This window comes from Salvelinus namaycush, chromosome 7 (assembly GCF_016432855.1).
Source record: "Salvelinus namaycush isolate Seneca chromosome 7, SaNama_1.0, whole genome shotgun sequence".
Lineage (NCBI taxonomy): Eukaryota > Metazoa > Chordata > Actinopteri > Salmoniformes > Salmonidae > Salvelinus > Salvelinus namaycush.
The window spans coordinates 50,219,409-50,230,926 of NC_052313.1; the positions used below are offsets into that span (position 1 = coordinate 50,219,409).

At 39.8% G+C, this 11,518-nt stretch overlaps 1 protein-coding gene across 1 annotated transcript in view; it reads right to left on the minus strand.

Moving 5' to 3' along the window:
- Window positions 1-2,436: 2,436 nt before the first annotated feature.
- LOC120050813 (glutamate receptor ionotropic, NMDA 3B-like) overlaps window positions 2,437-11,518 on the minus strand; it is a 40,970-nt gene continuing 31,888 nt past the window's right edge. Inside the window, exons 14-17 of the mRNA XM_038997344.1 lie at window positions 8,655-8,819; window positions 7,245-7,312; window positions 3,769-3,986; window positions 2,437-3,368 (exon numbers count right to left, since the gene is read on the minus strand). Of these exons, the coding sequence (XP_038853272.1) occupies window positions 2,437-3,368; window positions 3,769-3,986; window positions 7,245-7,312; window positions 8,655-8,819 (1,383 nt within the window). The remainder of the gene's footprint in view (window positions 3,369-3,768; window positions 3,987-7,244; window positions 7,313-8,654; window positions 8,820-11,518) is intronic.

Below are 11,518 nucleotides of genomic sequence, written 5' to 3' on the forward strand. Positions count from 1 at the left end.
TGTGTTGGGGATTGTGGGTGGTTGTTTCCTGTCTTTGTGTTTTGTCTGCACCAGCTAGGACTGTGACGGTTAGTTTGTTTTGTCATTTTGTATAGTGTCTTGTTTTGTGTTAATTAAATCATGGAAAATTACCACGCTGCACATTGGTCCTCAGATCCTTCTCGCCTCTCCTCGTCTGAGGAGGAGGACGACTTAGACTGCCGTAACACTGTCTCTCCATATCTTTCTCTACTGTCTGTCCATATATCTTACTGTCTCTGTCTCTCCATATCTTTCTCTCTCTACTGTCTGTCCATATCTCTCTCTACTGTCTGTCCATATCTCTTACTGTCTCTACTGTCTGTCCATATCTTTCTCTCTCTACTGTCTGTCCATATCTTTCTCTCTCTACTGTCTGTCCATATCTTTCTCTCTCTACTGTCTGTCCATATCTTTCTCTCTCTACTGTCTGTCCATATCTCTCTCTCTCTACTGTCCATATCTCTCTCTACTCTCTGTCCATATCTTTTACTGTCTCACTTCTCACAAAGATATGAAGAGACGGAGATGAGAGAGAGATGAAGAGAGAAGAACAGAGTGATGCAGAAAGATATATTTGAGGATGTGTGGGTTAATATGTGTGTCCTAACATGAGTGACTAAGACTTAAATATCCTGCAGGCTTCACCAAACAGACCAGGGTCACTGGGAATGGGGACCGTGTGTGTGTGTATGGGTGTCTAAGTGTGTGTGTATATATTCCCCTACCTCTGCTCCGTATGCCTGAGTAAATATGTAAATATGTCAGATGTATAACATCCATACATTTAGATACAACTGTTGTCTGACCTCATTTTGTTCCCTGTGACACACACACACTCTCACACACACACTTGTACAGATGAGATAAATCTGAGCTTTGATTCGTACGAGTGAGGCGCAGCAGTGTTCTAATTGCTCGTTAGGATGATGTAATCAGAGCGTGTGATTTTGGGTGGATTAACGATGAGAGGTTTCTCTTAATTTCACAGCGAATTACTATAACTGGGTGATTGTGTCTGTGTGTGTGCACACCTTTATGTGTGAGTGTGTGTATGTGTTGGGGGGGGGGGGGGGGGGTCTCTGTGTTGCTAAATATCACAGAATTGTGGGAAAGGCATGGAATGAAAATTGTTACTACTACGATAGTGAAATAATCTATTCCTTCTCATCCATCAAAGAATGTTTCAGTTGAATGGGTTGTGTGTGTGTGTGTGTGTGTGTGTGTGTGTGTGTGTGTGTGTGTGTGTGTGTGTGTGTGTGTGTGTGTGTGTGTGTGTGTGTGTGTGTGTGTGTGTGTGTGTGTGTGTGTGTGTGTGTGTGTGTGTGTGAGAGAGAGAGAGATCCAGGCACCACCTTGTGGTATAGACTGTCATTACAATCTGTGGTAATTCGTTTCATTAAAACCAGTATTTAAATGTTTAATTTCAAAATATGGAAATGATATACAACAACATGATATGAGTCCCAATAATATGCTTATACAATTCTGTTGTGTGTGAGAATGAGACATATAGCTGTTGTTATAGGCAGCATTATGGGACACCGAACACGACCCATCAACACCAGAACAACATATCTACAACACTCCTCAGTCCTCTACAGGTAACCTAGCAACCTGCATCTCTTCTAAAACACCTGCTATAGGCTCAAATACAACGGCCTTTTCTCTTTCCACGCCCACCTTTTTCATTCACTTCCAGGTTCGACTATTGTTACTGTATAGTTACATTTGACACCACCATGACATCCAACATACAAATTCCATTAAAGTAAATTCAATTCAACTGCATAGTATCAAACCAACTCAAGGTCCTTATAGAGGATCAGTCAGGATGACAGTGGACACGTGTAGTTTGCCCTCTGGGATAGCCGATTCTTACCCGGGTTGGGTAGAGATAGCACTTGACTGAACATTTAGGAGCCCCATGTGTACCTTGAAGGACCCAGTCAGAGCTGACTACAGACCTGGGGTGTATACATTAGTCACAAACCATTGCAACGGAAACCGTTCACTCCAAACAAAAAAACTTTCTGCAATGAAAACAAGAGATTCTATTGGACAAATTCAGGTAGGTCCCTTCCCGTTTTGTTCTGTTTGCTTCTGTTTGGTTCCTAGTGAATACAACCCAGGGGTAAGAGATGAAGAGAGAGAGGTATTAGTAGTAGAAACAAAAAGGAAACACACCTAGTGGAGACAAACAGTAGATGGGTAAAGTTCTGATCAGACATTTTTTTAACAGACAGCAGCCGTTGACATCAGAGGCAAATGGACCAGGCCTACATCTCTGTCATTGTTTATTAAAACTCTCTGATATTTTTACTTCATCCGCTGCCTTGTAAATCATTTGGACCTGTTCAATTCTTTTCCAGCCCTCTGATTGGTCTTTTGTGTTCTAATAAATAACCAATCAAACGACTAACACAAACTCTTCTGGGTGTCCACAGGGGTGGGACGTTCTCTAACCAGATTCCCAGTGCCGGCACTGGATTGGCTAGCTCTTTGTCTGTCCAGACTAGCCCCTGTCCGTGTTTGGACAGTTCTCCCCCTCTCCTGGTCTTTCACTGCACATGATTGCCTGACTCTTCCTCTCTCCAGACTGGTGGAGTTACGTGATTGGACAGTTCTTTCTCCCTGCAGTGTATTGACAGCACCTGATTGGTTGGTTGTCCCTCTGTCCAGGCTGGCAGAGGTTTTTGATTGCATCTCTCTCCTCCTCTGTAGGATGTTCAGAGCTTCTGATTGGCTGTTCCTCCCTGTCTGCAGAATGTTGGAGGCATGTGATTGGCTGCTCCCATTTCCGTCCAGGCTTTTTGATTGGTTGTCTCTGTCTTTCTCAGTTTCTGATTGGTGTAACAGTCTGTCCCTGTCTGTGTCCTGTCTGGCTGTTTGTCTCACAGTGGAACTGTCCCTGTTTGTCCTGTCCCTGTCTCTGTTTCTGTCCAGGCTGCTACAGAGGTTTGATCTGCCACTCATCCCTTTCTCCTGGTTGATCCCCTCTTTCTCTTCCTTGGTTCTATCTTTCTCTGCGTTGGTTCTCACTCTCTCCAGGCTTTGTGACTGGCCACCCTTGTCTTTCTCCAGTTTGACAGCAGTAGCTGTGCTCTGGTTCATTTTATGGTTCTCCAGGCAGGTCTGTATCTCAGCCCTCCTGGCCACGGCGTCTCTCAGCTGGGCTGTGAACGTCTCGATCCTCCCCTGGACCTCCTGGAGCTCTCCCTCCCACAGGAAGACCTGGCTGCCTGGGTTCCCCACGGGAGGCAGGGCCAGACCGGAGGAGGCCAGGGCCGATGATGGGCCACCGTTAGCATGCAGGCTAACCTGAGGAGGAGCTAAACCACCCAGACACCCTGGAACAGACAGGGGAAGACAGAAACTTTGTGTGACCTTTTGTCTGAACCTCATTGAAGGGAATGTGATTTGTGGATTCAAATAAAGCATGTAAAGTGTGTGTGGTTTGGTTTTACTATCCTTGTGGGTCCCAGAAGTTCTAGTAAAGGATAGTAAACCAAGGAAAATTCTGGGGACATTTCGCCGATCCCCACAGGGGAAATTTGTATTTTAGGCTTAGTGGTTAGGTTTAGGGTTAGAACTAGGGTTAAGAGATAGGGTTAGGTTTAGTTTAAGGGTTAGGTGTTAAGGTTAGGTTAAGGATTAGGGGTTAGGGAAAATAGGATTTTGAATGGGAATAAATGTTTTGGTCCCCACAAGGACGGTAAAACAAATGTGTGTGTTAGAGTGAGTGTGTACCTCCCAGGCCGTGTCGCCCCACCATGCCAGGACGTCCCCAGAACGAGGCGGTGTGTGTGTGTAGACGGTAGCTGTGTAGACTTTCCAGATCAAAGTGGACCCTCTTGTTCTCCTTGATGTCCCGGGCAGGAGAGGAGGGCTGAGGAGGAGGGGGGGCAGGCAGGGGGGAAGACAGGGGAGGAGGAGGGCGAGGCTGCTGGTGTCTGTGGAGGCTGCAGCTGTCAGAGACACAAGGGGAGGGACTGGGGGAGAGAGAGAGAGGGGAGAGAGAGAGAGAGAGAGAGAGAGAGAGAGAGAGGGGAGAGAGTGAGAGAGAGAAAGAGGTAATATTGACCATATTGATAACCTATACTGTAATATAAATAGTATTGATAAACTATACTCTAATATAGAGAGTATTGATAACCTATACTGTAATATAGATAGCATTGATAACCTATACTTTAATATAGATATTATTGATAACATGTAGATAGCATTAATAACATATACTGTAATATAGAAATTATTGATAACCTATACTGTAATATAGAGAGAATTGATAACCTATACTGTAAAATAGGTTATTATTGATAACCTACACTGTAGTATAGATAGTATTGATAACCAATACTATAATATTGACATTATTTATAACCTATACTGCAATATAGATAGTATTGATAACCTATACTATAATATTGACATTATTTATAACCTATACTGTAATATAGACAGTATTGATAACCTATACTGTAATATAGATAGTATTGATAATCTACACTGTAAAATAGACAGTATTGATAACCTATAGTGTAATATAGACAGTATTGACAACCTATAATGTAATTTTGACAGTCTTGATAACCTATATTGTAATATAGACACTATTGATAACCTATACTGTAATATAGATAGTATTGATAATCTACACTGTAAAATAGACAGTATTGATAACCTATAGTGTAATTTAGATATTATTGATTACCTGTACTGTAATATAGACAGTTTTGATAACCTATGCTGCAAAATAGATAGCATTGATGACCTATACTGTAGTATAGATAGTATTGATAACCTATACTGTAATAGATAGTATTGATAGCCAATACTCTAATGTAGACAGTATCGATAACATATACTGTAATATAGACAGTATTGATAACCTATAATGTAATATTGCCAGTATTGATAACCTACACTATAATATAGACAGTATTGATAACCTATACTCTAATGTAGATAGTATTGATAACCTACACTGTAAAATAGAGAGTAGTCATAACCTACACTGTAATATAGATAGTATTGATAACCTATAATGTAATATAGAGTAATGATAACCTATACTTTAATATGAAGTGTTGATAACCTATAGTGTAATTTATAAATGATTGATTACCTATACTGTAGAATAGATATTATTGATAACCCATACTGTAATTTTGAGAGTATTGATAACCCAGAGCGTAATATCGCCAGCGCTGATAACCCATAGCGTACTATAGATAGTAATGATAACCTATACTCTAATGTAGAGAGTATGGATAACCTATACCGTAATATAAATAGTATTGATAACCTATAATGTAATATTGACAGTATTGATAACATATACTATAATATAGACAGTATTAATAAACTATACTCTAATATAGACAGTATTGATAATATATACCGTAATATATATTAATATATATATATATATATTATTGATAACCTATAACGTAATATAAATATGTTTGATAACATATACTGTAATATAGAGATAATTGATAAACTATACTGTAAAATAGACAGTATTGATAACCTATAGTGTAATTTAGATATTATTGATAAGCTATACTGTAGTATAGATAGTTTTGATAACCTATGCTGCAAAATAGATAGCATTGATAACCTATACTGTAGTATAGATAGTATTGATTACCTATACTGCGATATAGATAGTTTTGATAGCCTATACTGTAATATAGACAGTATTGATAACCTATTCTGTAATATAGATATTATTGATAAACTATACTGTAGTATATATAGTATTGATAGCCTATACTGTGAAATAGACAGTATTGATAACCTATACTCTAATGTGGACAGTATTGATAACCTACACTATAATATAGACGGTATTGATAACCCATACTCTACCGCGGACAGTATTGATAACCTATATTGTAATATAGGCAGTATTGATAACCTATACTGTAATATAGACAGTATTGATAACCTATACTGTAATTATGACAGTTTTCATAACCTATACTGTAATATAGACAGTCTTGATAACCTATACTCTAATATAGATAGTATTGATAATCTACACTGTAATATATATATTATTGATAACCTATAATGTAATATATATATTTTCGATAACCTACACTGTTATATAGATAGCATTGATAACCTATACTCTAATGTAGACAGTATTGATAACCTATACTGTAATATAGATAGTATTGATAACCTATAATGTAATATTGGCAGTATCGATAACCTATACTATAATATAGACAGTATTGATAACCTATACTCTAATGTAGATAGTATTGATAACATATACACTAATATAGACAGTATTGATAACCTACACTGTAAAATAGAGAGTAGTTATAACCTACACTGTAATATAGATAGTATTGATAACCTATAATGTAATATAGAGTAATGATAACCTATAATTTAATATGAAGTGTTGATAACCTATAGTGTAATTTATAAATTATTGATTACCTATACTGTAGAATAGATATTATTGATAACATATACTGTACTATTGACAGTATTGATTACTTATACGGTAATATAGATAGTATCTATAACCTACACTGTAATTTTGACAGTATTGATAACCTATAATGTAATATAGGCAGCACTGATAACCTATATTGTAATATTGACAGTAATGATAACCTATACTATGATATAGACAGTATTAATAACCTATACTCCAATATAGATACTATTGATAATCTATACCATAATATATATATATATTATCGATAACCTATACTGTAATATAAATATTTTTGATAACCGATACTGTAATATAGAGAGTATTGATAAACTACACTGTAATATAGACAGTATGGATAACCTATAGTGTAATATGGATATTATTGATTACCTATACTGTAGTATAGTTTTGATAACCTATACTGTAATATGGATATTATTGATAACCTATACTGTAGTATAGATAGTATTGATACACTATACATCGATATAGATAGTATTAATAGCCTACACCGTGATATAGACAGTATTGATACCCTATACTCTAATGTGGACAGTATTGATAACCGATACTATAATACAGACAGTATTGATAACCTGTACTATAATATGGACAGTATTGATAAAATATACTCTAGCGCAGACAGTATTGATAACCTATACTCTAACGTAGACAGTATTTATAACCTATACTCTAATATAGACAGTATTGATAACCTATACTCTAATATAGACAGTATTGATCAGTGTTTCTCTACTTGTCGTCCAGGCCAATCAACTCTTTCCCTACGTCCTCGTAAGGGGTGTTCAGGGCTCGATGGATCTTCTGTCAACAGATAGATGATACAACACAGATGAGAGAACATTCACTCAATAAAGATCACCTTGTTAAGATCACAGTGGTAAGATCACCTTGATAAGATCATCTTGTTAAGATCACCTTGTTAAGATCACAGTGGTAAGATCACCTTGATAATATCACCTTGTTAAGATCACAGTGGTAAGATCACCTTGATAAGATCATCTTGTTAAGATCACCTTGTTAAGATCACATTGTTAATATCACAGTGGTAAGATCACCTTGTTAAGATCACAGTGGTAAGATCACCTTGATAATATCACCTTGTTAAGATCACAGTGGTAAGATCACCTTGATAAGATCATCTTGTTAAGATCACCTTGTTAAGATCACAGTGGTAAGATCACATTGTTAAGATCATCTTGTTAAGATCATCTTGTTAAGATCACAGTGGTAAGATCACCTTGATAAGATCACCTTGTTAAGATCACAGTGGTAAGATCACCTTGATAAGATCACCTTGTTAAGATCACCTTGTTAAGATCACAGTGGTAAGATCACATTGTTAAGATCATCTTGTTAAGATCATCTTGTTAAGATCACAGTGGTAAGATCACCTTGATAAGATCATCTTGTTAAGATCACCTTGTTAAGATCACAGTGGTAAGATCACATTGTTAAGATCATCTTGTTAAGATCATCTTGTTAAGATCACAGTGGTAAGATCACCTTGATAAGATCACCTTGTTAAGATCACAGTGGTAAGATCACCTTGATAAGATCACCTTGTTAAGATCACAGTGGTAAGATCACCTTGATACGATCACAGTGGTAAGATCACCTTGATAAGATCACCTTGTTAAGATCACAGTGGTAAGATCACCTTGATAAGATCACCTTGTTAAGATCACAGTGGTAAGATCACATTGTTAATATCACAGTGGTAAGATCACCTTGTTAAAATCACAGTGGTAAGATCACCTTGATAAGATCACCTTGTTAAGATCACCTTGTTAAGATCACCTTGTTAAGATCACCTTGTTAAGATCACAGTGGTAAGATCACCTTGTTAAGATCACAGTGGTAAGATCACCTTGTTAAGATCACAGTGGTAAGATCACCTTGTTAAGATCACAGTGGTAAGATCACCTTGATGAGAACTTTTTAAAAGTGTGAAATTCTACCTATCTTAGATAATATTAACAGCTTGGTGGCTTGCTATAGATCTAGTTCTTGAGTGTGTGTGTGTGTGTGTGTGTGTGTGTGTGTGTGTGTGTGTGTGTGTGTGTGTGTGTGTGTGTGTGTGTGTGTGTGTGTGTGTGTGTGTGTGTGTGTGTGTGTGTGTGTGTGTGTGTGTGTGTGTGTGTACCTGGCTGGTATGCAACCAGTAGGTGAGTGTGTGTGACCGTCGTAGCCGGGGCAGGGCTAGGTGATAGAAGGTGTGTTCAGCTGCCAAGGTAAAGATGGCTCCAACCACCCCCACACACAACATCACAAACAGGCCTGAGAAATGATCTATCCCCATCGATAAATTCTGGGAGAGAGAGAGAGTCAGAAAGAGGGAGAGATAGAGGGCAAGAGAGGGTGTGGGAGAGGAGGAGAGAGAGGGAGAGTGAGAGAGCGAGAGAGAGAGAGGGAGAGAGAGAGATATAGCACAAGAGAGGGTTAGAGAGAGGGAGAGAGAGGGAGAGTGAGAGAGCGAGAGAGAAAGAGGGAGAGAGAGAGAAAGAGGGAGAGAGAGAGATATAGCGAGAGGGAGAGTGAGAGAGGGAGAGTGAGAGAGCGAGAGAGAGAGAGAAAGAGGGAGAGAGAGAGATATAGCACAAGAGAGGGTTAGAGAGGGGGAGAGAGAGGGTGAGAGAGGGTGATAGAGGGTGAGAGAGATGGAAAGTGAGAGAGAGAGAGAGAGAGAAAGAGAAAGAGGGAGAGAGATATATTGCGCAAGAGAGAGTTAGAGAAAGAGAGAGAGAGGGAGAGAGAGGGAAGAGAGTATTTATTATTAGGTTCTGTAGTTAGCTGCTGCTGACAAATAAAATACATAATATACATAAATATACATACATACATTACAATTTAGCCATTCAGCAGACGCTCCCATCCAGAGAGACCCACAGCTAGTCCATTCATCTTAAGATAGCCAAGCGAGACAACCACATATAACAGTCGTAACCCAACCATGCATCATATACATAATAAAATGCAAAATACAATACAAAATGCATTAAATGGTCTATGTGTCTCTTCACAGTCCCCATTTTGCCGTAAAGTATGAGGTTGACTGTGGTTCCAACAGTGGCCACTAGATGGCAGAGTGAACCAATAGTTCCACTTTCTCCGCCACCTGACATCATCACAACACTGGCTCTGAGTAAAACTCGAGTCAGTTGCTCGAGTTTTAAGTGATGACCTTAAAGGGGCAATCTGCAGTTGCTACATACATTTTGGACATAAATGAATGATATGTATCTATTGATTGCCCCCCTAATGCCCCATGAGCTTAGTTCAACTGTCGTACCCCATCAAAACACTATTTATTTAACCCTTATTTTACCAGGTAAGTTGACTGAGAACACATTCTCATTTACAGCAACGACCTGGGGAATAGTTACAGGGGAGAGGAGGGGGATGAATGAGCCAATTGTAAGCTGTGGATGATTAGGTGGCCATGATGGTATGAAGGCCTGATTGGGAATTTAGCCAGGACACCGGGGTTAACACCCCTACTCTTATGATAAGTGCCATGGGATCTATAGTGACCACAGAGAGTCAGGACACCCGTTTAACGTCCCTTCCGAAAGAGAGCACCCTACACAGGGCAATGTCCCCAATCACTGCCCTGGGGCATTGGGATATTATTTTTAGACCAGAGGAAAGAGTGCCTCCTACTGGTCGTCCAACACCACTTCCAGCAACATCTGGTCTCCCATCCAGGGACCAACCCTGGTTATCTTCAGAAGCCAGCCAGCAGTGAGATGCTGGGTGGTATGCTGTAGGCTGATATGCTGTAGGGTGGTATGCTGCTGGCTGTAAAATACTAGCTTGTTTTACTCCAATGTTTGTAAACATAGTAAATGTAAACAAACACTATATAGCCTCAAAAATGTTGATATCATGGATGGTCAGTCCTGTCTATGAATTTGAGAGTGGTTAGATTTCTCCAGCCCCTTCCCTCAGCTTTTTACTGAAACAGGGGAGAGCGCTTCGTTTTAGTTTCAACTGCAGATTGCCCCTTTAAAGAAGGTAGGAAGTATTCAAACAGGGCCATGTCCTTCTCTCTCTGCCATCCCATAATAACCATCTCCATCCCCATGATCTACAGGGATACAAGTCTTCTGACCAGAACGAGTAGCACACATACACCCACACATATACCCACACACACACCCACACATACACTCATTCATGCATGCCACACGCACACACAGTCTCTATGGGAAACTACAAGTACACTTATCAGGCAAAACACTGCCATCGTTTCTCTGTCTATTTCCTCTAGAAGCACCTGGAACGACACAAGGTGATGTGAGCCACCCAATGTGACCCAGAGGTACACCTTGGATCGTGGACTTCTGTCCTGCCTCATGTTGTTATTCTGTAGAACTGCCTCAAGTCTGCTCTATGTATTCTAACTTATGAATAAATATGAAGAAAATCATCCCTCTGATACAGAGAGTTTCTCATGGCCCTAAGCCTTCCTCTCTCTGGGGAGAGGCAGTAGTAGTAAACACCATCACACACACCCACACACCCACACACACACCCACGCACGCACGCACGCACGCACACACGCACGCACGCACACACACACACATCACAGATTTTATCTCATATGCCAAGGACTAGAAGGGGGAGTGAAGGTAAAAGAGTCTCTTCCAGCAGCTATATATCAGGTCTGTAGATAGGAGTTTGTGTGTGTGTGTGTGTGTGTGTGTGTGTGTGTGTGTGTGTGTGTGTGTGTGTGTGTGTGTGTGTGTGTGTGTGTGTGTGTGTGTGTGTGTGTGTGTGTGTGTGTGTGTGTGTATATGTGCCTGGAAGCGAGTCCTGTTTGTCTCTGTCCCAGCGGGAGGCTGAGATACGGGACTAGTATGCTGGTTGGGCTGGCTGTATACCAACCCTATAGGGGAAGCAGGTGTGTGTTTGTGATTGTGAAGAAGGAGTACCATTTTGTCAGCTAAATCTATGAGGAGTCTGTCTGGCAGTTAGAGGTCAGTCAGAGGTCAGACAAACACAGAC